This window comes from Trachinotus anak, unplaced genomic scaffold (assembly GCF_046630095.1).
Source record: "Trachinotus anak isolate AG129_WGS33_773 ecotype Australia unplaced genomic scaffold, CSIRO_AGI_Tana_v1 ptg000024l, whole genome shotgun sequence".
Taxonomy (NCBI): domain Eukaryota; kingdom Metazoa; phylum Chordata; class Actinopteri; order Carangiformes; family Carangidae; genus Trachinotus; species Trachinotus anak.
The window spans coordinates 16,861,421-16,887,346 of NW_027273875.1; the positions used below are offsets into that span (position 1 = coordinate 16,861,421).

The 25,926-nt window shown below is 40.3% G+C and overlaps 2 protein-coding genes across 9 annotated transcripts in view; one reads left to right on the forward strand and one right to left on the reverse strand.

Annotated features, from left to right (window-relative positions):
* The window catches only part of alcama (activated leukocyte cell adhesion molecule a), a 72,235-nt gene extending 55,768 nt beyond the window's left edge, over positions 1 to 16,467 (forward strand). For 2 of the 4 annotated variants that reach the window (XM_071461540.1, XM_071461543.1), the window contains 9 exons: positions 434 to 566; positions 2,688 to 2,800; positions 4,302 to 4,425; positions 5,399 to 5,520; positions 6,778 to 6,907; positions 9,288 to 9,314; positions 11,153 to 11,267; positions 11,663 to 11,771; positions 14,350 to 16,467. In XM_071461540.1, coding sequence (XP_071317641.1) covers positions 434 to 566; positions 2,688 to 2,800; positions 4,302 to 4,425; positions 5,399 to 5,520; positions 6,778 to 6,907; positions 9,288 to 9,314; positions 11,153 to 11,267; positions 11,663 to 11,747 — 849 coding nt within the window. In that variant the 3' untranslated portion in view covers positions 11,748 to 11,771; positions 14,350 to 16,467. Of the gene's footprint in view, positions 1 to 433; positions 567 to 2,687; positions 2,801 to 4,301; positions 4,426 to 5,398; positions 5,521 to 6,777; positions 6,908 to 9,287; positions 9,315 to 11,152; positions 11,268 to 11,662; positions 11,772 to 14,346 lie in introns of all 4 variants that reach the window. The other 2 variants (XM_071461541.1, XM_071461542.1) reach the window with 2 other exon arrangements.
* Positions 16,468 to 21,283: 4,816 nt separating this feature from the next.
* The window catches only part of cblb (Cbl proto-oncogene B, E3 ubiquitin protein ligase), a 44,268-nt gene continuing 39,625 nt past the window's right edge, over positions 21,284 to 25,926 (reverse strand). For 3 of the 5 annotated variants that reach the window (XM_071461536.1, XM_071461533.1, XM_071461534.1), the window contains 3 exons: positions 24,950 to 25,138; positions 24,609 to 24,725; positions 21,284 to 23,555 (listed from right to left, as the gene is read on the reverse strand). In XM_071461536.1, coding sequence (XP_071317637.1) covers positions 23,302 to 23,555; positions 24,609 to 24,725; positions 24,950 to 25,138 — 560 coding nt within the window. In that variant the 3' untranslated portion in view covers positions 21,284 to 23,301. The other 2 variants (XM_071461535.1, XM_071461538.1) reach the window with 2 other exon arrangements.

A 25,926-nucleotide genomic window follows, 5' to 3' on the forward strand; every position in this document is an offset into this window, starting at 1 on the left:
GGAGTTACTAAAGGACACATTTCAAGTCTTGAGTTTTGACTTATTGCTTTGTGGTTTTAAAAGTCTTAATGCATTGATTAATCTGACCTTAGGTGAGAATATTGGACATCTGCATTGCATTCTACCTTTAAGAAATGATCCCTGTCGGAATATGTATAGCGATCACTGCCAAAGTCACATTTCGTAAAGAAAAAAGCAACTAAAAGAAACAAACACAAAAATGAACACAAAAAAAGGTTTTGAGGTTGTTACCAGACCATCTTGGTTTCTTGTTTTTTTGTCTCTTTGTTTTCTGCTTGGTTAACAAAACAGACAAAATCACAATGTGTGACCAATCTGAACAGTGGCTGAATAAGTCTGTCAAAAATCTCAACAGAAAAGAAAAAGAGTCCTTTCTTGCTCATTTCTTGTTCTCATCTCATCTTGTTCTCAGGGCCAGAAAATGCTGGTGGAAAATTCGAACACGTACACTTTGACTGCCATTAGCAGGGAGGCTGCAGGTGAATACAAATGCTCCCTGTCTGACAACGAGAACCTGGAGGCCTCCCAGAGCATTGTTGTTGGCTGTAAGTAATCATGACACATGCGACACACACACCACGAGGGGGGAGATCACTGCTGCAGCACACACAAAAATGTCCAACTGTTGTTCTAACTGTGCCCTAACCTCTTATATATAACAGGACATTTTTATTCACTCTAAATAAAGTCAGAGGAGCAGAGTAATCAACTTTAAACTCTGAGAGCCCAGCCTGGCAGGGAGGGAACGTGTGGAGTGCCATGCAGGGAGGAGGAGAACTAATTAGAAATTTTTGACAGTGAGTGAGTTAAAGTGCTAAAGTGTTTGGGCGTGCGAGGAGCTCAGGAAGCTGTTTTCCCTCCTGCCATCCACCAGCACTCCTTCAAGTAATTATGCCCTGCTTCCCAGGTGTATGAGTCTTCAGTTCAAATGGGCCCTGTGATGAGTCTGACACATTTTCCCTCCTCTGTGTCCCGTATTTCACTTTCAGTGCATTTCACACATCTGAGGAAAAAGTGTTTCCCAACATGCAGCTCAGGGCAACAGTTCATCTCACATCCAAAATGCACCAATGAAACCAAAACACTCCAACAACCTTGTACCAGGACACTGACAACATCTGTCTCCCAACAAGATAATATGTGGCATTGCCATAAGTGTCACTGCTGCCTTTATTGACTTACTGTATTTATTTGGTATAAATTAATATTCCATTACAACAAGAATAATGACACTCATGAATTGCTTTGATCTTGGCTACCTTACAGTGTAAGTCAGAAATGAAGCTCCCACCTCTCTCATCATGTTAAGTGGGATTGGTTCCAGCCCCCCACATCACCATGTAGCTAAGCAGTATAGTAAATGGACATACATACAGTGTAGTAGCTTCTGTCCTCTCTTGCAACACATCTGGGAAAGAATCTTTTTGCATTCTGATCCATTGCGGTAATCTTCTGCAGATGTGTAGAAGAGAGAGAGACGGAGATCTGATCATTTCATTCCCACCTCATAAGGAGAATAATCCTCTATGGGGCTGAAGAATGGAGGGTAAGGTGGAAGGAGAAGTAAACACTTCTTTGACTTGAAGACAATGACAAATTAAATTATGGATTCAGCTTCACCTGCTCCTGTTCCTCACCTGGCTCGAGACTCATAGAGTTGTGTTTGTCCCAATTAGGGGTTGATGGTATTCTCTTTATTTCTTTATTTCTTTTGAAAAAATAATGAATGTAGCAGGTTGTAGAAAATGAGTGTAATTTACAGTAATTATGCCTCCGTGCTGGCGACAGCCAGGGTCGTTTTTGGTTATCTATCCATTCATCCTATTCTTGTGGACATAAGATCTCAGTAATGCCTTGATGGAACAAATGCGCACTTTGACTCAAAGATTAACTGATTAGATTTTGGTGGTAAAAGGTCAAAGGTCAGTGGTGACCTCACAAAATGCAACCTTGTGAACGCAATATCTTCGTAACACTTTGAAGGAATTTCTTCAAATTTGTTGAAAATGTTCACCTGAACTCAAAGACGAACTGGTTAGTTTGGTGGATAAAGATGAAAGGTCAAGGTCAAGGTGACCTCACAAAACATGTTTTGTGCCTTGTGAACACGACATCTCCATAACGCCTTTAGGGAATTTCGTCTGATTTGATACAAACATTCACTTGGACTTAAGGATGAACTGATTACATTTTGGTGGTCAAAGGTCAAGGTCAGCGTGACCTCACAAAACACTTTTTAGCCATTACTCACGACTTCACACAGCAATTATGACAAAATTTCACACAAATGTTAAGTTAATTTCATATGACTCTACATGTAATCTAAAACTAGTCTGAGTGGTGGAGGCATACAACCACAAGGTGGTAATTCTAGTTTTTTATCTTGTTTTTTATTGTTTTTACAATAGTATGTAAACATGAAGAAATTGTTTTTGTTGTCTGTTTAAAGGAGGAGAAGTGAAATTATTGAGCTCTTCAGAAAGTCAACATGAAAGCTGAGAACCATGTCTCAAAGTGGACATGTGCCATCAGTATTAAATGGTTATGACATCATGGCAACTCTGTTGCCTCCAATAGGAAGCAGTAAAATGAATGGAAACAATGCATGGCTTCAGCCCACTGGTGTGACTCCACAGATCCATCCGTTTTCTCTCTTGTTTCCTCAGACCTGGACCTGAGTCTGAGTCTGACTGGGAAGGTCGTGAAGACAGTAGGGGACAGCTTCTCTGTGAAGATGGAGAAGAGCGCCTCAGGTGAAGCTAAAGTGTCATGGGCAAAGGTAATGGGAGTTGGGGTTTGGCTGTTCATCAGAGACATGTGGCTTTGAAATATAGAACAAAATGAAAGAGTTGACAAGAGCAGGATGTTTGTCCAACTTCTCTTCAGCCAGTAATCAAACTCGACAACAGAAACTCACTCTGAGCTTGTATGTACAGTGGTCAGACCCTGATGATTTATTTTTCCTTCAACACCTCAGGAGCTCAGTGTCAGTGCCAATCCATTTATTCTCCACTGTGTGTCTGACAGAGAGCTCAGCCTGAGCTCCAAAAAATATGCTACATTTCAAGAACAGATTGAGACATGTTCCTGAAGGGAAACTGTGTTCAAATGCTCATGTATAAGCAAAACTAGAAATAGCCTAGTACGATAGAGTTTATATATCGAGCAAATTCAGTATAGAACAGTTTCCAGTAGGGTTGTCACAAGAACCGATACTTCCGGTACCAATTCGATACCAACACGCAAAAAATACATCGATACCTGCTTTTTTCTGGTACCGTCAGAACCGAATATTCAACTTTTCCCTCGGCGAGCCATGTCGATTCTTGGCGGAACTGACAGGGGCAGTATACGCGTGTGAGCAGCACAGAGCAGTCAGCGGCACTGAAGAAGAAAACCTGAGATAACAATAACAATGGCTTCAGCAAGTGGGAGTGGAAGCACAATACGTTGGCTCGTTGACAAAACAGGTATGAAGAGTCGCGAGTGGAAATATTTTGCATTGGAGGTGGATGAATACGGAGCAATTCTAGATACAAACAAGGGGACATGCAAACAGTGCCTGGTATTAGAGGTTTTAGTTATGTGAGATCAGGCTCCACACCACTGTTGTTTTGTTATTTATTTGCATATTTATAAGAAGAAGAATATTGTTTGTTTTATATACTTGAAGGCTCCATGTCACTTCTGTTCTTTTTTGAATGTAAATAGTTGAATATTGTTGTTATTTATTACCATAAAGCACAGTATTGCTTGTTTTTATAGTGGTGTTAAATACTTGACAGTTTAAAGCAGTTTTCAATAAATTGGTGAATTTAAAAGTACATGGGTTCTGTTTTTTTTTTTTTTTAATCGTGGTATCGAATTAGTATCGAGAATCGTGGAAAATCACAGGTATTGGTATCGACTACTGAAATTCTGGTATCGTGACAACCCTAGTTTCCAGTCTGGATCATTGCAGCAGGAAAAATAGGATTCACTGTACAAAAGAGTCCATGATGAAATACTGAAGACCAGATACAGTGAGATTTCAGTCACCTCACTTAATGACTGCTGTATTTCTGAAATGAACATTCCTGCGACCCTGAACAGAAGAACTGAGCAGAGAAAACAGATGGATAGATGAGATTGAGCATTCATACATTTACAGGTTGTCCTTGGTTGGGCCAAGAAAAAATTAGACAACAAAAAAATTTGTGTCTCGTTGTTGTGTTTAATCAGAGTTATAGATACAGTTCACTTTAGGGAGCTCACACTGATGTTGTGAATGTGGTTTTCAGAATGGAAAGGCAGTGAAGGAGCCAGAATTCAGCAGGTTGACCTACGCTGATGCAGGACTCTATCAATGTGAGGTCTCCATGAGCGGCCTCATACGACGTCAGAGCTTTGAACTGGTCGTAGAGGGTGAGTGTGTGTGTGTGTGTGGGTGGGTGGGTGCATGTTTGTCTGCATACACAGCTTCAAAGAGCTATTTCAGGGTTAAGACTTGGTTTTAGGGTTAGAATTATTTTTAGGTTGGGGCTAGGGTCAGGCTTGGGGTTAGCCATTCAGTTGGGTAATAATGGCTAAGTTCAGTAAGTCAAGGTGCTAGGGAATACATTATATTAATGGGTGTCCCCACAAAGATAGAAGTACGTGTATGTGTGTGTGTCTATGTGTCATTGTCAATTCCTCTGTTGGCTGAAATGAGTGGCACAATAAAAATGCCTAACTCTTATGTTTATTTCTTTCTTTTCTTTAAAGAAGTTATAAACCTGCCACAAGTGTAGTTATTTTTAAAAGGAAAACAAAGACAAAAAAAGAGCTATTTGTGAGTTTAGCATCAACAGCTGTTTGCTTACCAGTCTAGAAGAAACACTGCGAGTTCAGCATCAAACTTCATTCCTTTACCTCCAACAGCTGTCTCCAGAGGTTGAAAGCAACCATTTTGTTTTGCTTCTATTTCCGTCACTTCTACACTTTTCTTCCACTGAGGTGAGCATGCTAACCAGCTAGCTCTGGTCTGGCTTGCCTGTCTCATCACTTTTCAATACCAAGTCACTGTCGTGTCTAGTCTGCTCTGAAGAAGTAGCTGCTCAGAGGGCAGATTATAACTTCTTGTATTGTAAACACAACAAAGGGTGAAGCTCTTGTCAAGACTGGTAAATGAACAGCTGTTAATATTAAAATTGAATGTTACAAATAGCTCCTTTAAGACTACAGTATTACCACATAGCTTGCATACTGTATCTCCACTGTCAAATGCATCTCTCACAACTGAAGCACATTCACTAGTTCAAATCAACAAGGGCTCTGTTTTTTCTGTAAAAAGCTCATTTTGTGAACCCAGTGTTCATCACTTAAAATATTTGTGTGTGATAAAATGTTGTCACATCAGGGAAGCCTGTGATCACCAGCCTAACCAAACACCGTGCTGATGACTCCACACACAAAGTTCTGACTTGTGAGGCTGAGGGAGTACCAGAGCCCAGCTTCCAATGGAGTGTGAACAGCACAAACGTAAGTGTCGGAGCCTCTGTGTATGTATGTGTGTGTGTGTGTGTGTGTGTGTGTGTGTGTGTGTGTGTGTGTGTGTGTGTGTGTGTGTGTGTGTGTGTGTGTCAGTGTGAAATGTGTCAAGTTAGGTTTGTGGTGGAGAAAAATTAGCTGCAGCAAAAGCAGCAAATTGAAGCAAAATAATAGCAAACCGTGCAGCATGGTGTGATTAAAGTGTTCTTTGAGTGGCCTGTCAGAGGCAGAGACGAAGCAGCAGTTTGTTACAGTAAAAAGAGCTGCTGCTGAGCTTTTCACTCATTTCTTCACTCATCAGTATTTTTGCTTTGAGGCTGTGCAGAACTGTTTCAGCAGAGGATTATTTCGTCTCTTATAGCTGCTCAACTGTCCTGTTAGGCAAACATTTGTAGCAACAGTCTCAGAATGCTCAGTAGGAATAACAATGAATGCTGCAAGAAATCACGTATGACTACTGTCCTGTGAGAGCCATCTTTCTCCACGTGGGCAACCTTTCGTGATTTCTGAAGTTTTCAGATGTGTGACCAGGTATTTTGAGATAATGCAGTGTGTTTTAAAATGTGTAGTTATGATGTTTCCTTCATTCTTGAATTTAGACACTCACAATCTCCAAATTTGAAGTTTTCACTAGAAAGGGATTGTGTGCAGTATCTCCTGCTCAAATTTTTACAAGACATGATCAAACATGATGGTGCAGTATCATGAATGTGGCTTTTAAAAATTTTAAGACATCAATGGAGATGCTAACAGCGTAGCACATGTTGTTATAGTGAGGGAGGTTTAAGAAAGAATAAACCATGGAAACATGCTCCTTTAAGTCTTATTGTTTTTGTATTAGCTAACTCAACCTTTCCACATTGTACAGGTGACATTCAGCTTCAGTTCCGAACGTAATTTATTCTAATAAATAATCTACTTATCAAGATGTTCTGTGATGATGTTCTCCAGGCTTCATCATAGGCAGGTAACACTCTGACAATAAGGTCACATTACTCCATTGGCTTCAGGTTTCTTGGAAGATGTTTTGTGTTTATCTCTGCATTCACACTGAGTTTGCCATGTTGGCAGTTTATTTGCAATGTTTTATTCGCCTAATTTGTCTTTCCAGCATTGTTCCCCATCTGGCAAACAAAGTACAAAATATTGTGTAAAATGGTTAAGTTGATCATTTGTGCTCAGCTAAAGTATCTGTCGTGTGATATTTCTGAAGCCTTTTATTTGAACACCTTTCTGCTGTGCCTCCAGGAGGAGCACTCCTACATCAACGGCAAGGCCACCCACAAAATCACTGTGATCCCAAAGGTGAACCTGACTGTCAGCTGCAGCGTCAGCAACAAGATGGGAGAAGATGTCATGACCATCAATGTTTCCTCTGGTAAGTTCATGCTTGTTAGAATCACAATCAGTTTTATTACCAAGTTTGTTTCCACATACAAGGAATTTGTGCTGGTGGTTGGTGCAAACAGTAACATAAATAGACTCAGGGAAAAATAAGAGTAGAATTTACAGGTTAAAAATTAAAATAAGATTAAAATAAAATTAAGATAAAAAATATACAACAAAGATGTGGGATATTTGCAATAATGATAAAGACATGGGGAATGTAGTGCAAAAAATATAGACAATGTAAAAAATATATAAATATAATCTGTATAGATATTTACACTGTGCATGTAACGGGAATGAGCAGTAGTTCTATAGGGGGGCAGGGGAGATCAGGGGGATCGGGGGGATCAGTGACAGTGGGGCTCTCTAGCCTTGTTGATAAGGCTGATAGCAGATGGGAAGAAGCTGTTTTTGTGGCGAGAAGTTGGTTGCTTGGCTTTATTTTCCCAACTGCGGGAAATGAGAGAGGTGCATTAACATAGCAAAGAACTAAACTTATAAAGCTTTTCACTTGCTTTCATTAGACTAGACTAGGCAGCAGTAGCAGGAAACAGAGAGAGACAAATTAGTTAAATTAGATTTAAACTTCACATTGAATGCACCCTCTCTTCAAGACATATAGTGACCATCAACTTTTCTTCAGCTCAGCTATGTAAGAAACAAACAGACTGCTGGTGTCTGACACTTCACAGGAATCTTGCCAGTAGCCTTGGGCTGCAGCTTGATGAGCAGAGCCTCATTTTACTAATGACTGCTCTTTGTAACGCTTCAGTTCTGGTTCTACAAGAGACATTACGTTAAACAAGACAACATCTAAATACAGCAAACACCAGCTCAAAGCCTCTCTGCAATTAGAGGCAGAACAAGTTGCTTGAGGAGAGTTGTCTCATTTTTTATTGTCATTCCAGAAGATGAGATAAAATTTTAATGACTGGCACAGTGAAACTGGGTCAATGTACCAATGTAAATTAAGAGGGTATAACAGAGTATATAGGAATAAGGGAATGTGGGGTTTTATTTAGTATATTGATAAGAAATGTATGGATTGATTAAACAATGAACAATTAAACACAGTTACAGCTGTGAGCAAACAAAACAAAGCTAATGACTGTACACAATATTTGATAATAATATTTATTCTTCTATATTTTCACCTCACATCTTGGCAGTGTTGTGGTGGAACAATGGGGTTGGGGCTCCACAATGCTGACAGAATAGCTAAAGCATTATTTTTTTAGCTCATGACACTTCTGGTTTTTGCAGCTTTCAGTTGGTGTTTACACACAACAGTTTTCATTTTTAGCTGCATTTTTAGACCTAACAATAAATCTAGAGACTCTTTGGACAAACTTTAGGTACTTTCCATAGAAGACAGTCTCTAGTATGGCACACTTCTCTCTGTGTCTGCTCTGTTCAGTGAGCAGCGAAGCAGCAGTTTGTTACCCAGAGCGAGGCTGAGACTAAATAAGTCTCTTCTAATGTTCTCTCTGAGTGATTACTGCACAATTAAATTTAGCTAAAATCACAACACAGTCTTTGTCTTTAACTGATGTGTTTGATGATTTTGTCAGATGATGTTGAGGAAAAAACAAAATCACATCAGGATGAATTCATTCATTTATGATAAATGAATGGATATCGTACCATGTTAGCACTTTGTCCCCAGAAATGAAGTCTTTATCGGCAGGCTGGTGTTGTGATCAGTGATGCATTCTGGTTTAGTCAAATAACACAGATTTTTGAGACTTTAAGTTGTTTCTTTCCTTTATTTCAAACAATGTATAATTGCCCTTTATTTCATTCCTACAATAGTTTAAATCTATTATCAACAGCAGTTTGCTGAATCAAACTACTGCAGAATGTGCTTATGTAAAACGTGTTTAATTTGTGCAGAGACAGAGACAGACTCCTTACTCTATAGAAAGTCAGATGGAAAACAAACAAACAAAACAAAGGAGTATATATTGAAGGGCCAGGACTGTCAAAGGCTACACTCAATGCTGCAGTGGTATCCTTTCATCTCATGCATACATACTATGCCATTGTTGTTCCTCCTCATTCTTTCTTTCTGCCGGTGATAATCTTCCTCTCTTTTGTCTCTCCTCCTCCATCACTTTGGCTTGGTTTCTTATTGGTCTCGCCTTTTTCTCCCCCTGTCTAAGAGCCATTGCCTGACACATGTTCTAAAAGCACAGTAAATTGCTGCTTTTAGAATATATTGTTGCTGTCCTCTTTCCAAGATACAGTTTGAGACAATCAGAAAAAACATTTGATTTCATCAGTGCAGGATTTCCTTTGACAAACAGAATATGCATGTTTTGTTTGGCTTTTATTTTTATGAGTTCTAATTTATTTATGTTTGATTTCAGTTTTTAAGGAGGATGATGGAGACAGAGGTAAGATTTTGTTTTCCTATGGCCTTTTCCTTTGTTTTCTATACTCTTTGTTAACTATTACGGTGCGTTCACACGAAACGCGATGGACGCGATGAACGCCACAAGTTTCCATTCAAAGTCAATGTAAATGGCGTGATGACACGCGATACTGCGTCGGGCGACGCGATTCGGGCGACAGGAGCAACGCGTCATCGCGTCCATCGCTTTTTATATAGTGTATGTAAACTTCTGGTTTCAACTGTACATGGAGACATTATTGATCATAATGTTAAAAAGGAATCACATGGGGAAAGTCTTTAATCTGCGATGAAGGTTAGAGGAGAGTGATTTTAGCCTTTGGTAAATGTTAGAGGACCCATGGAGGCCCAGAGGTAAGAGATTCATTCATTCATTCATTCATCTATTCATCCATAGCCTACAATGAGGCTAAAAGGGCTGTTGGAGGTCAGAGGTGACAAAAATATGGCACTTGAAAGAGTCAGTAGAACAGGAAAGAAGACATTAAAGCTAAGGTGAAAAGGGGTTGCAACCACCTAAATAACTAGCTGCCCTGATAGTGTCTGCTGCATCTGTGTGGAACTGAGCCAAAGGATTTGATAGCGAATCTCATGTCTGTCAAGGACAGAAGGACTCGGACTCGTCTTGGGCTGAAGTGCTTTTTATAAAAAACCTGCCTTTGTAGGCCTGAAATAACAGGAACAGAGGAGAAGTAATTCTGTTTTGAGAAACAGTTTTAGCAGACTTTTGTTTTGTTTTGTTATGAATTTACATGATGTTATTTTTCTTCATCTTTTTTGTGACAAAAAAGATGAAGAAAATCTCAGTTGTGACAACTGAGATTCGGAGCACAGGCAGTGAGGAGCCAAACACATACATGCAGGCAGATGCAATGAAGTGTCATTATTAGAGGATAAGGTGTTTGCCAAAGCTTACACAGTGACTTGAGGGACAAAAGAAGTCCACAGGACATAAAGGTGCTGGCCAAAATGAATATGGCTGAGACAGGAATTATGACCTCAGTCAGTCAGTGCGGCTGATGCAGATAGGGTGTGGCTTATTTTAAAATGGAGCTAGATGATGTTTGCATCTGCTTTGTGTTAATTTGTAGCTTCACAGTCTCACTGCCACTCTATAAAATCCACTGTAACCTTTAATTACACTGTAGCGAAAAGTCATTGTAGAGGATATAAATTATACATGATAGTGACTGGTGACAGGTTCCACACTGTCTGCAATTACCTGTGAGTCAGAATGAAATATTCAGTCAACTGATATCAGTGTTTGCTAAGTGTTCAAATGTGTCAACACAGTTTCATGACATTCTGACATTAATGCGTTTTCTTGTCTCCCTGAAACTGATACACACTAGTCAGACACAACATTAAAACCAGTACTTGCTTTAATGTTGTGTCTGATCAGTGCACCTTTCCCGTTCTATTAAATGCACAAAACAGCCAACATTTCATTGTGTGCTGCTGATGTTACTTAATATATACGGTAATATAAACAAAACTCCACTCAGTGGTTTTAGTATCTCTACAGTAACAACAAGAACAAGTTGCTGAACTATAAATAACAGACAAAGAAAAAACTTGTGCAAAACTTAAGTAAACTAGTGAAACAAGCAGGTGTTAAAAGGTGGTGGGAGTTTGGCTCTCTGTAGTGTAGCCCAAGCTAAAATGTTAGCATGTTAGCACAGAGGACACATGCTATCCATTCTCATTATAGCTAAGTTGAGACAGTCTTTCACCGAATTCCTTAAGGGGCTCTGTTGGAACACTATTTGAGTGTGTGTGTGTGTGTTACAGCTGAAGCAGAGTACTACTCTTTGTTTCCAGGTTCCCAGGAGGATTCAGAGGACCACGCAAAGCTCATTGTGGGCGTTGTGGCAGGCCTCATCATAGCTGCAGCAGCAGTAGGACTCATCTACTGGCTCTACATGAAGAATTCAAGGTATAGCAACACACACTTCAGCACACACTGGTGTGCACATTTAAGTTTTAGATTTCATTTTCAAGTCCCTGCTCAGGTCCTAGTGGCTCGTCATTCCAATCAGGAGAAACAGAGTTTGTACCCCAGAGAGTCAAGTTTGAATAACAACCAGTAGGAGGGCGGTCAAGGGTTACAGCCACAGTGCCTCTGACAACACACTGAACAAACTTGTGTCTGTCCTTAATTCATCACACATATCAAAAGAGTGATAAGCTGCTAGGAACGTGACAAGTGTATGTTGAACAGATGAGTGTGCGGCCTGCTGTGGAGGGACTGACTGTGCATCTGGAGCAGGGTGAGAAGGTCAATCTGTAGCACAAGTAAATCAGACTTTTGCTATCCTGTCTTCACCACAGACAAGGAAGCTGGAAAACCGGTGAGAAAGAGGTGGGAACAACCGAGGAGAGCAAGAAACTAGAAGAGAACAATCACACTGTGTAAAGGTGCTCAGGCTAGATCAAAGAGGTAAGAGTCTCATCAAGTGTGATGTTGATGTAGTTTCATTTAGACAAGTCAATATGTAAATTATTAAGTATAATTCCTGTTTGTTACAACTTGTCTTATTTTTGAAGATTTTGGTAGGTTTGGTCATCGTTCATATTAGTGCTCAGATAATGGACTTCTGAAGTCTTACATTTACAAAAGAAGACGTACATGTGAGGCATGTAAGCAGTGAGACAATCAGACAGACTAAACAAACAAACAAAAAAAACAGGTTAGTCAAATTTCTTTGGAAGTGAAAGAAAAGGTCAGTTCTGCTTTTGACCTCAGCCTCCTGTGTGATGAGGAACCACTGTTCTTTGGTTTAGAACCTTTTTCACTTGTCAGCATTGAAACTAAAATATGACTTGGGACCACTCTTCATTTTTCTTGTAAACTGTTTGCCTTTAGAGGCTTGAAGAGGTTAAATCAATAATTCACAAGACAGTGTGTTAATACCCTGTTATTCATCCTTCAGCCCCACACATTTATCCCCCTGGTTGGGATAAACTGTAGCTTGGTTCCAGATCTTCGAATCACCATCCACATCACTTGAGTCAAATGAATCTGGTTTTATCATCATTGAGAGGAGTTGCTGTGGCTGGAAGAGTGACTGAGCCAATCTGAGCTTTGTTGGTGGTATTAAGAATGGGCACATCATCTTCCTGTGTCAGGGACAGATAAATCGTTTCAGAAAAATTGCTACAAAAGACACAATGACTAAGTTAACTGTTTTCATACACTTGCTTTTCATAAGATTCATAAAGCTGCATGTATGTCTTTACAAAGATGACTGCGTCAGAGAATCTTGGAAACAGCATCTTTGTGGCAGTGGTGAACCACTGTGTCATTGGTGTGCGTCAGGTCTGAACCGACAGAGGGGTGACTGGGGAACAAGTTGCAGTAGATTTTTGAAAGATGGTTGTGGAAGAATGTGTCACAACACACACTGCATCGCACCATGCTGTGCATGGGGAGCTGTGACTAGGGTTGTCACAAGAACCGATACTTCCGGTACCAATCCGACACCAACACGCAAACAATACATCGATACCTGCTTTTTTCTGGTACCGTCAGAACCGAATATTCAACTTTTCCCTCGGCGAGCCGTGTCGATTCTTGGCGGAACTGACAGGGGCAGTATACGCGTGTGAGCAGCACAGAGCAGTCAGCGGCACTGAAGAAGAAAACCTGAGACAATAACAATGACTTCAGCAAGTGGGAGTGGAAGCACAACACGTCGGCTCGTTGACAAAACAGGTACGAAGAGTCGCGAGTGGAAATATTTTGCATCGGAGGCGGATGAATACGGAGCAATTCTAGACACAAACAAGCCGACATGCAAACAGTGGCTGGTATTAGAGGTTTTAGTTATGTGAGATCAGGCTCCACACCACTGTAGTTTAGTTATTTATCTGCATATTTATAAGAAGAAGAATATTGTTTGTTTTATATACTTGAAGGCTCCATGCCACTGCTGTTCTTTTTTGAATGTAAATAGTTGAATATTGTTGTTATTTATTACCATAAAGCACAGTATTGCTTGTTTTTTTAGTGGTGTTAAATACTTGACAGTTTAAAGCAGTTTTCAATAAATTGGTGAATTTAAAAGTACATGGGTTCTGTTTTTTTTTTTTTTTTTTTAATCGTGGTATCGAATTAGTATCGAAAATAGTGGAAAATCACAGGTATTGGTATCGACTACTGAAATTCTGGTATCGTTACAACCCTAGCCGTGACCATGCTGATCATAATGTTTTAGCTCATCAGTATAACTTAATGATGACACTCAGCACACACAAGTAAATCCAATTATGTTCAAATGTGCCTTTGATTGGCATTTTACAGACTGCTGTACAGACAAACTAAGTATTATTAAATTCAATCCTTTAGTTAACTTTCATATCTCTACCATAGGTCTTTTACAATAGTGTTGCTTTTCAAATCCATGTTGAAGCTGAGGTGTGGGGTGAACACATTATGTTTTCTGTCATGGCTCCAGGCGTGGCAGTGACAGTGTTTCACATTGTTTTGATGAGCTGCTGTGAAATTAATGTGGGACGATCCCCTCAGGACTGTAATCAGTTTTTGTGACCAAATACCTGTAAAATTAATGACATTCATTCAAAGTGTTTACCAAATGTTAGCATGCTAACATGCTAACTAAGTTGAACATGGTGAACTGTATACCTGCTAATTCTCAGCCTGTTAACATTGTCACTGGCAGCTTGTCACCATACCCTGTTGCCCTGTGTGCATGCTTCTGTAAATATACATCATTTATAAATCAAGTCTCTGGAGTTTTTGCCAAGTTAGACTTTGCTGATCATGTCAACATGATCCCAGATCTTTACTTTGGTGAGGGAGTCATATTTGAAAGACCTGATGACCAGTGCTAAGGAATTAAGATCAAGGTTTTAATAAACTGGAATTAGCCTCTAATATGACTGTGAAATGATGTTTGTGTATAGCTGTTTTCTGGACATCATGTCCAGTCAAACTTATAGGACTGAAATGATATTAATTAATGATTATTTATCTGTATGTCTCTATGTGGAAGAAGCAGTCCAAAGCAGTCCTACAGCATCGCACAGACTCCAGTTGGCTGCTGACGCGCTCCATCAGGCTCCACATACACAGCAACAATCAGAGTGATTCTCCATCACGTCCTGCCCACAGCCTGCTGTCCCACCCCCTGTCTGAAGTCTGCATTGAGGCTGCATCGTGTTAACAGTGTCATTTTGTTTTTTGTGTTCCTGGTGAATGCTCCCTGTTATGTTTTGTTTGAGCGATTCTTTGAGGCTGTGTGGTAGGTTTTTTTGCCACCTAGTTTTTCCTCCAGGCTTTTTTTTCCCCTTGTGTTCTTCAATTTCTTCAAATAATGTAAATTCCTTGTACACTTTTCAAGGCCTATTTAACAAATCTGAATCATGTGTGTGCCCTGACTGAGCATGAAAATGTTTATTTTTTTGTGCGCTGTGTGGAACAGCCTTTGTTTTGCTGTGCAGAGAGAGAGAGGCACTTCACTGCTGTATAACCCACTGAAACTGTCCTCAAACTTTTCAGACAATAACCACAACATCTCTTGACCTCCTGACTCATGTTCACTGGTTTTTAAACACTGGAAAATTGATTGTTGAAATATTTAGTTAAATAAACAGCAAGACTTAATAATAATATTCATAATATTAAAGAAGAAACTGGATATACTGTGAATGATACCTATACATGCAGTCTATTGTATCTGTCATTCAGAAAAACTAATTTCATTAATGCAGATGTAACTTGAACATCAGCAAATGGACACATCCATCTACTAATGAGTTGTTTCTGTAACTGACAGGAATTTTTCCCTCTTCAGTTCTTTTCACTGTGTTAGTCTCAAGAGGGACTTAATTTCTTAATGTTGCAAAAAATTTTATCTGAAAAGGCAAAATGTGATGGAAAGGCAAGAAGTCGTCAGAAAAGTACAACAACACTTAAAAGATGCAGTATGATGTTCTGCTGTTAGTTTATTTTAAATGAGTTAAATCACCTGTGATTTAGTTTGAAACACTACATTGTTGTCTTCATGTCTTCTCATGTCTGCTCTACTGTTCCTCTACCACCCTGTCATTGTTCTGGAGTAGATTTTATATTTTCTTTTTTATGTTTTCATTTTGGAAGAGCTTTACTGATGCCAGACCTGAATGTTCTTTTTTTATGTTTTTGATGTATTTATATTCTGCGTGCAGCCCACCTGGATGGCTGAACTGCAGCAAGCAAGGTCATTCTTTTTTGTAAGGCTGTTTTGAAGGCATCAAGTGTTGAAAAGGTACTGTATGGTAGGAGAGTGACATGAGAGTGGAAAAGGCTTTACAGTATCTGTGCTCATTTTCTGCTGTGATGTTATCATTAGTATTATTACTGTATGTTATTTTGGTTCAGTGGTGTGAAGGATAACCCAAACTTAAGACTAGCAGGTTAGATGAGGGGCAAAAAGATGATGCCGCTGTGTTTATATCATTCTGCTCTGGTTCATCTCACAATGCTACACCCCAGTGACCCACCAAAGAGAAACTGTTGACAAGATAGTGTGAGAGGGATCATGAATCTTGTTCACATTCATAGTTCAGCGAATAGTTTACAACTGTTCAGTTCACAGTTTCATATTTATGACTCCTGTGTTGTGAAATAATTTTGCAACAGAAGCGTCAACCTTTCACTTCAACCTAAAACGTGTTTTATTTCTGAGAGCACCAGTAGATCATTGCCAGTAGTCAGATTTATAATGAGTTTGAGTTGACATAAAAAAATAAAAAAAAACCTCCATGATTTTCATCACTTGCATTTGTGTGTCAACACAGGAGATTGTGATTGGGAGGAAGAGATGATGTCTATCCTCCTACTGTTTTGGAAATATCATGCGGAAGTTAGCAGTGCAGCACACATCCCCACGCAACATTTAAAATACAGCGGTGTGTATTATGGGATGGTTGCTAAACTACCTGTCATGAAAGCAGTGGGTCAACGTTTTTAGGCACTTAATTGTTTTCTCTCATGCCTTTTGTTCCTTTGCAAATAATCAGATCAGCAGTGAAACCAAAGAGGGTAAGACAAAAAGGCCATTGCTGTGTTGTAAATACCCACATTTGTTTTTTGTACCGTTGTTGACAATAAAGTGTACATTTTGGGAAAAACATGTCCTCCCCTCCACTGAATTATTGCAATGTCTGAGTGAACTTGTTACTGAGTGCCACTGCATGTCATGAGAATGGACATGGAATCCTGGTACAAATATGGATTTTCACAGATACATTGTAGAAAGTATGACTCTGCCTGTCTGTTATGTGTTATGTGTGAATATTGAAGGAATCAGGTTTGTATGGTGGTTCTGCTGAGATGTCTCTTATCCTCATCTGCCATCACACAGCACTGTTTTGGCTGCGACCACCTAGCAGTGACATGAATGGAGCAGGTTTCATCATGGTTTCACATCACATCAAGTGCTGGGTCGTTCCTGCATCATGCTGGAAAAAAAACATTTTGATGCCTAAGATTGCATCTCTACATGGTAATTACCTCACACATGGCAGTTACACACATTCATTCAATTACTGACATTGAGGACTCTTCTCAGTCCATCAGCTGCCATGCCATGCTTTTTTCCCAGTGTCCCAGGATATGCAACTAAAAAGGTCTATGTGTGTGTGATATCAAAGTGTGGTGTGTATTAAGAAATGAGTGTGTGTGTGTGTGTGATAAAGAGAGAAACATTTTGCACTGCAGATAATAATGCCCACCCCCTGTCCCTCTCACACACATAAACACACTTTCACCCTCACACCCACTCACACTCACATACACACACACACGAACCTGCACACACAGGCCTTCAAACTCAACTGAATATAACACAATACACCTCATAGACACAGGACATTTCACAGATGTGTGTGTTGTGGGGGCGTGTGTATCATTGTTGGGGTGTACTTGGAACTACATGGAAGTGTATGTGATTGCATGTCCATATGAGCCAAGAGCAAGTGGTTCTCATGGTATCATTTTTCATGATAATCATGTGATAATATAAACCACTGAGCATGTGGAAAATTGTTCAAAGAAAACAACAGTGACATGAAGTAAACAAACTGGGATTTAAAGGGTTGAAATCCTGAAATGATCAGGCCTGATGTTGGTTTAAAAATTAATTCAGTGAAAGTGGAAAACAATATTACAATATGTTTTTTATGGCAGTTTTTTTCTCCTCTGTGTTTTTTTTTTAAAGGTGCACAGAGAAAGGCTAATGGTGCTCAGCCAGGACGTCTGTCCATCAGAGACGTCCAGAAATGTTCAGGCAGCTGATCCAGCCCCCACTTTTGTTGTCACCCTCAAACCAGAGAACGACTCAGAACCCAACACGATGCCACAAACAGCATCGTTCCAGTGTTCCAGTGCTGTTAGATCTCTGTGCTTATTAGCAGGTTCATTGCTGTGTGAGATGATGATGTTAATATGTGACAACTGCAGGTCACTCCAGCCCTGGGAGATGTGAGGGCTGGGAGGACAACTGAGACTTGTGTAGGAGGATATGAGCTACATCACTGTTGTTTCAACTTCCTGCTGGTTCAGAGAGTTGCTGATTTCTCAAGGGAGTCTTGTGCTGAAGCCTCTGCATCCTTTGCATGTAATTCTAAGATGTTGGGTAAAAATATAGACAGAGAAACACAGCACCCCCAGGGGGCAGTTATTTTGATCAGACACATTCCCTGGATGATTCAGGTCGGCTCACTGAGGGACAAAAAATCACTGCCTCTGCCTCTTGGTTTTGGCATTTCTAACCCCACATACTGTCCAAGGCATCTGCATAAACTAATAGTGTCTCGAGGAACAAATCCTCCTTGATCCTTGAACAAACAAAATACATGTTGGTGTTAAGAGAGCAAAGTAAAAGGCCTTAAGAGATTTTGTTCAGTTCACTGAGCATTGTATTGGAGGTGTTATTTAGTTCTGTGTTTTTTGAAATATTTTGAACCAGCATCCATTTCACTCCAAAATAAATTTAGTTGAAATCCACCTGAACCACCACAGAACAGGTTTCCTCCTTCAAAGAGAGGGAGAGGCTGGTCATTGAAAGGCAGGGTGTGGGTGGGGGATAATAAATAAATGTTTTTCTGCACCATTAATAAGGTGGCAATAGACTGTTGACAGTCACTACAGTGCAGATGAATACGTAACTGCTCACCTGAAAAAGATCCTGAGTTCATGTATTTAGTGATTTTAAAGGAAAAGGCTTGTGATATTCCATATTTGTGTTAATGTCACCAAATTATGAAATAGCCCAAACCAACATGTCAATCTGTGTTTCCACAGCAGGGATCTCCAACAGGTGGCTGCGAGTAGCTCACCCCCTGTTTTAGAGCAGCTCACCCAAAGGTTCAGAGAATGAAGTCTGTACAAACTATCTACTATCTATCTACTACAAATCTATTCTAAATGCAACTAAATCAAACACACAGACAGAATAGATGTAATCAGTAAGCTATGACAGACATGAGGAACTCTCTTTAAAGTCTTTAAATCAAAAATATAAAGTGTCATTTAAAAAAAAGCCTCAGTAATTTCCTTTAAAGAGCTTTGTCAGATACTTTTAAAACAGGAAACTGTGTGTTTGTTGTGGACTATTTTCTGCAGCAGAATAGGTGATGCTGTAGTGAGTGCTGGGGCAGTGGGACGGTGTGTGTAGGACTGAGTCAAAAGTTTTTGGAGACAATGGAGCTCTGTTACTCAGGGACAAACACACAGTACTTGTTAGTGGGATGAATTCTTTTTTTTTTTGATCTGCACAAAACTATAGTCTATATCACCAGACTTACACATCTTCACAGAACATACATAAGAGGACATAACAGATTGCTGCTGTCAACCTGCAGTGAGTGCTAACACAGTAGCAAGGAGCACCACAGGCATTTCTTGTGTCTCTTTAGTCGCTGTGTCGTTTACTGGGTGAATTTAACAATAGCACAATTCACCCCACCCCATGTCCAGTTAAATTCAGTAGAGCCTCCTCCTGACCCACCCAACCACCCACCCACACACACACACACACACAAAACATAAAAAAAACCCAAAGGGATCTTGACTTTCTATTTACTTATAATAATAATAATAATGTATAAATTAACTGCACATTGTATATATACTTTATATATTATATGCTTTATATATTATCAAAACATTTCTTTGTTACCAGAGCACATTACTATCAATATGGAATTAGAAAACAAAAACTGCCCTTTTCAACCTAAGGCCACTCGACCCCCTTTACTGGAGAGTCTGATAAAACTGACAATTCCGAGCTCAGAGTCAAGTTTGAGGAAATAAAAGTAACAACAGGCCAGTGCAAATATGAAGACTGAAGTTAAAGGGGAATGCTGCTGATTTTCTAATCTGAATTCCCTGTTCCTCTGTGTGGTGTGAGTTGAAAAAGGAGAGCAGTGTCACACATTCCTTTCTAAGGATCAGAGAACATTTTCTGGTTCAGAACAAATGGCACCATCACAATATAAACATTATACCAGTGTTGAAATGTAAATCAAATCCAGAATCTTCATCTCCCATTGGCAGGGAAGCAGATAAAGCTGTTTAGCTGATGACTAAGCATCATCCAAGTGCTTGATTTATATGTGTTTTTGTTTCGACATACTTTTATGGTTGTGCTGCATTACCATATAGCACAATGCTGGAAATAATGTTGTGTGAATCTGTCTGCGCTGGATGATTACAGAGATTAGAGACTTGGTTGTCAGACTTCCTCCTCACACTCAGCATCACTCATTATCATCCATTCTCTCTGGGCTGTTCTAGGCCCTAATATTAACATATATACATTTTAAACTGCAGCAGTGTCCCCTTTCAAAGTGCAGCTCAAAAATGGAAGGAAGGGGACGAATACAACCCTCTTTATGGAAAGATGCGGGTCTGGTGAGGGGTCTTCAGTGTCTGTTATCTGTTATACTGATGACTAAAATAATCCAATGAAACAATATATGTTTTGTGCCTTCCATAGTGTAGACATTCACTAATGGCTACTTGCTTTCCTTCACAGCGTTGTATGACAGCACAGAGAGAGAACCTGGTCACTCTGACAACCTGGTTTCCTTGTAAGTATTCAAACATCAAATCAGGGTTAAAAGAGCCTCATAAGATCATTTACATTATGTTGAGATTCCTGGCTTATTACAACACATGAACACACCACTCAAGTAAATAAAGTGCTTTCATGTTTGGAATCACACTCACATTATGCAAACGTGGAAAAAAGTCAGTTAATGACTTGTGTATGTCATGAATGTATTATTATAACTGGGATCACCATTTCCTCCTGCTGCATCACCAGGTTGTTCCAACCAAACATTTTTTTTTTCCTGTTCTGCAAAGTTCAAAGTTTGACCATCATGAGGTTACCTGTATCTTGAGAAGCCTCAGTCACAGGGGGACAAAATCAATCAACACTCAAGCCCCTCTGTGAAGAAAACAACATCTTTCAAATGTATTTGGATAGCCTAATGATGGCTTCAGGAAAAATGAGAGTGTGGAGGTGAAAATGGGTCAATGCTCTCTTCTCTGTCTTTATTCAGCTCGTCCCTGGGTACATGGACTAACTCACAGCACAAAGAAGTCCAAACAGACAGTGGTCTTCCTCTGTCTTCCTCTTGTCTGTTCATAAACAAAAACACGCACAGACCCAGACACTGCAGAGTCAAGGTGCCTGGCTAAGCTGTTCATACAATAAAAGATACTACAGTCCTGATAAACAGTAGTTAGGATGACAGTTAAAACAAAATAATGTTGACACATCACATCGTACTGTCAGGAGAGACAAGTAGGTAGCTCCGTCTCCTTGAGCCCACTGATTCCTAGATAATAATTTCTGATACATGAAATTTTCACCAGTTGGGAAGTGACACGCATCTGTGACTGTTATTGAAATAAATGTTACCAAAGGACCCAAGAGGTCATCATAGTCATCACATTTTATTTTCGACTGGTAACAGGTTTAATGCCAGACTGTTTTTTATGGCTCAGGTCTCATTTAAATGGCTTGGCCACCATTCAATCAGTGACATCGTTCACTCTCTCTGCTGAGACCTAGAGACGCAGCAGCCTCATTAAAAAGAAGTCACACGTTTGATAAACAACAAACCTGTGGTTTACAGGTTAGATGAGTGTATTTGCAAGATCAGTCCTCTGAATAAAGTGGTTCAGATCATCTGGATAAACTGTTGGTTTGTTTACAACCTGTCTGATTGTGCCCTTGACCTGTTGTCACCATGCTCCCACTTCCAAATCTCAGCAATTACTTTGGTGAGTACAGTGCTATCACTATGGAAACAGTGGCCAAAACAATAAAATTAAGTCCCAAATTATAAACTGAAATTATCCTTTAATTGGTATGAAAATATTAACCAAGTTTTATCATCCATGTAAACACAGCCCAAGCCCCAAAGAAGTCCAACACAGACCTGCCAACATCTTTCATTCTACTCCACAAGGAAACAAAGGGAATAAAAAAAACTGTTTTACATGTGAACAGATCCATTATGTGCATAGGTGAGATATGGTGCAGTCGTTAGGGAGAAATACAGCTGATTCCAGATTCTGAGGTAAGGGGGTTTCAACTTCACCTGCACAGTGAAGGTGCATATGATTCTTCTCATAGTGAACGCTCTACAGAGTTCTACTGTTCATCTCTATTGTTTTTACATTTCACTGAAGTAAAAACAATTGTCATCAAGTGACTCAAATCAGATTTAGAGTGAATCCTCAATCACATGGGGAATGTGGACATTTTCACCATATGATAGCTGTGTAATTGAGGAGGAGACAGGAGGCTGCAGTGTGACAGCTGCTGAATGCATTGACGTCTGGGTCCACACAACAGGCTTGCTCCTGTCATTTAAATGCTTGAGTTGAGATGCAGGCACAATCGTCTGAATAACTGAGGATGAATACAAAATTTTCCACAAACACTGAACATTTAAAACCACTTAATCACTTAAGGGCAAAACTGGGCCTGAGAGGAGCTCAGAGTGCACAAAGGTACAGCCTGCTCATGCAGAACGAATACATTCATCGGCTTGCTGTCCTCAGATGAAGAAGGTAATTAAAAAAGGCCTCAGCTGATTAGTCCTCTGGTCTAGGAACAGAAACAAAGAGCGACAACTCCCATAATCTCTTTGCTTCACCATTCTTGCCGAAATGAGATACCAAGTCAAACAAGAAGTGGTCCTCTGCAGCTGTCTGACAGTGTTCTCCAGCTCCGGAGAAAACAAGCAAATCAATAAGGCATCCTCTGGCTCCGTCTAACTGCTCCCAACTCACCAGACCTTGTTAAGACCTACAAGTCAGCCAGACTCTGGGCAAACAGTGGAGTATTCTGTACACACAACACATAACAGAGGGAAGAGGAAGAAGGAGAAGCAGGAGATAGAGAACAGAAACAGTGGAGTCTGGCTCCCCCCACTGGTTGTGAATAAACATGACCTCACATAACTGGCTGAGCATGTACTCTAAATGAGCTGAAGTGTCTTGCTCTTCTGAAAAAAGCCCTTCAAAATAAAGTCTGGAGGGTGGCAGGATGTGGAAAGGACCAGTAGCAGCAGTAGCAAGATCAGGGCTTTAAAACAGGCGTACAGTCCAAGCCCTAAGACAAACGGGGGCGTTTGAAAACCAGAGGCCAGCACTGGCAAAGCTCACTGTAAACAACAATAAGCTTGGTTCTTTTTTCACAGGTTTAAATCATTCACAGATGCTCTTCTCTCCCTTTTTTATTCTCTGTGTTCTGTCATGATTTGGTTTTAGCCACTTTGTTGTGTGTTGTCATCTCTGTTCAGCAACAAAAGGCGGGTCTTCCTTGAAATGTTTCTTTTGATCATTGTTTTTTCCAACAGTTTGAGGCCAAGCTGAACAAAGAAGCCCTTTTTATTCAGTTCATTCAGAGGCACAGCTTCATTGTGCTCCCCTGTCTCTGGGTCTAGAGGTTCAGTCTTGGGGCCACTAAGGCAAACTCTCGGAGAATGTTTCGGGCCACGTCCACTTTGTACTGGGCAATCATCAGCGCTCGCTTCACATCTTCGAAGGAGTAACCCTCCCCCATCAGCTTGGCGATCTTGGCATCCACGGTCTCTGACTCCATGCTGTGGGGTTTGCCTGGCTGAATGTCTGGAGGGATCTTCCTGGGCAGTGGCTTGGGTGGCCTGGCAGGGGCCTGTGAACAGTCCATCGATACTTGGAGGGGGAGAAGGAGAGAAATCATCAGTGGAAAAATCCCCCTGGCACACAGGCAAAAACTTGAGGGTGTTATTAGTGGTCAAGGAAAAGATGGTAGACTAAATGCTGCTTGTCACAGAACTAGGGCTTTTATATTTTTCCAGTTCAGACCTTCATCAAACAGACCATTTGTGAGTTTTTGAATACAAGAGATTATAGTACATCCTCTGAGCCGCTACTTCTTCAGGGCAGCCTGGACACTACAATGACTCACTATCGGAAAATGATGAGACAGTTGGCCTGGACCAGGGCTAACTGGTTAGCATGTTAACTTCAGTAGAAGAAAAGAAGTGATAGAAATCAAAGCAAAACAAAAGTTAAGATTGTTGTAGCTTTCCACTGCTGCAGACAGCTCTTGGGCAGTTGAGTAAAGTTTGATGCTGAACTCACAATATTTTCTCTGGGATGGTGAGTAACAGCTGTTAATGCTAACCTTTGCTGTGTAGCAATAGAGGAAGTTACAAATAGCTATTTTAAGACTGTCTTTCATAGGTGGATATCAGATATTGAGGTAGCCACTGCACATCTGTATTTGATGTTCTCCATAGTGACTCACAAAGATGCTAAAACATGGCCTGCCTGCTTCAAGTGAAACAGGGTACATCTTTTAAAATAAAAACTCCTGAGATCAAAACGCAATTAATCCATTTTCATACAGTCATCATTGAAAGAGCTGCTGAGGACTTCCTCTTCATGTTGTTTACATTGATTAGACTCTCCTTGCCTTTGAGAGTGGACATGAATCTTTCAACAGAGGAGTAATTATGTTTCAGAGAACCTTTCTAACAGAAATCTTTCTTCTTTGCTTCTAAATTGGAAGTTCAAAGGCTCACAGACCTTAACTCTTATAAGTACAAGATTTTAATCTTTTTTTGGTCAGTCATCATAACATGTGACCAGAGAACAATGCTTTGAAATATGTATCTATATCAAAACTATGTATTCCCATGTTTTTGTGAAAGTTACACCCTTATGAAGACCTGTATGCAGGGCCTCATGTTGCAACTCTACCTTGACTACCTGGTAATTGGTCGTACTCCAGGCAGCCTCTGGAGCCTTTAACATTTTCGGTGTGTCGTCTGACTGGAGGCAGAGGAGCAGCACTGTTCAGCATGTCAAACACTGTGTCTAGACCAAAGATGACAAAGTAAGAGTCAACAATCCTGTTGATATCTGTCAGTCAACAAAGTAATGCTGCAAATGATGTGTATTACATTTCCACCATTGGGTGAGCATAATACACATTTAGAGAAAATATTAGATTAGCAAAACACCGTAGGAGATACACTAAATTTACATCTTTCATTATATGACTTTGATTGGAGCAAAATGTTATGGCTTTGCAGGCTCACCAGGGTTTAACAGCAAGTGCTCGTGTCCAGAGGAGGGCCTGTGTGGCCGCGCTATGACAGAGGAGGACGACGTGGAGGAGTTGCAGGATGAGGACGGTGAAGAGGAGGAGGGGTCAGTGAAGCTGTGTCGTGCCGGTGGAGGAGGAGGAAGCTGGGCCAGAGGGCGGCTGTTGAAGGGATCCTCTAATGCTGAAACACAACAGAATCCACAGACAGGACTCAGCTCTCTGCTCTGCCCTGATTCACAGTTCATACTTATCCCATGAGGAAGTGTCTGATTATAAAGTCTGAGCCATATGCTGGGGTTACATGTCGAAGAGCAGCTAGCATGCTGCTTTCAGAGGTCCAAGAGAGGACTGAGAAAGGAGGTGCAGGACAGCTGGATTGCTGTGGGTCAAAATGATCAAAGACAAAAGATCAGACCGTGTTATTGTTTAAAATACTTACCCATGGCCCCCACATAAATGTATGACTGTGTGTGAGCTTATAGGTTGTCAAACTCACAATCATAAGCACAAAATGAGAGATTACATCGAGCAACTAGGCCTTTATCTGAAGCCTAGTTTTGCTTATTGTTTGCAGCTTCACTGTCTGTCACAACTGCCATATCCAGCTGTGGCTCATATAGGACAGTGCTTTCACTCCCTACTACAGCGGTTGCTACTGGAATGTTGATTTGACAGTTTCACATAAATAGTCCTGTAAATCAGCTGCTGAGCATGATTTTAATGAAATACCAAATGAGAGTTATTTATGTGTTCATTAATATATGTTATTATCTTCTAATAATCTACCTGTAAAGTTTATTGGTTGAAGTCAGGGATACAAGTTTGACAGTGGGAGATACAAGTTTTCTACATGACAAGAGTGACATTGCACAGTTAGACAGTGTGTTGTCATGTCTGCAGGGGAAACAGTGAGACACAAAGAGGACAGGCTCAGACAGATGGAATAACAAGAAAGGGCTGAGACACACA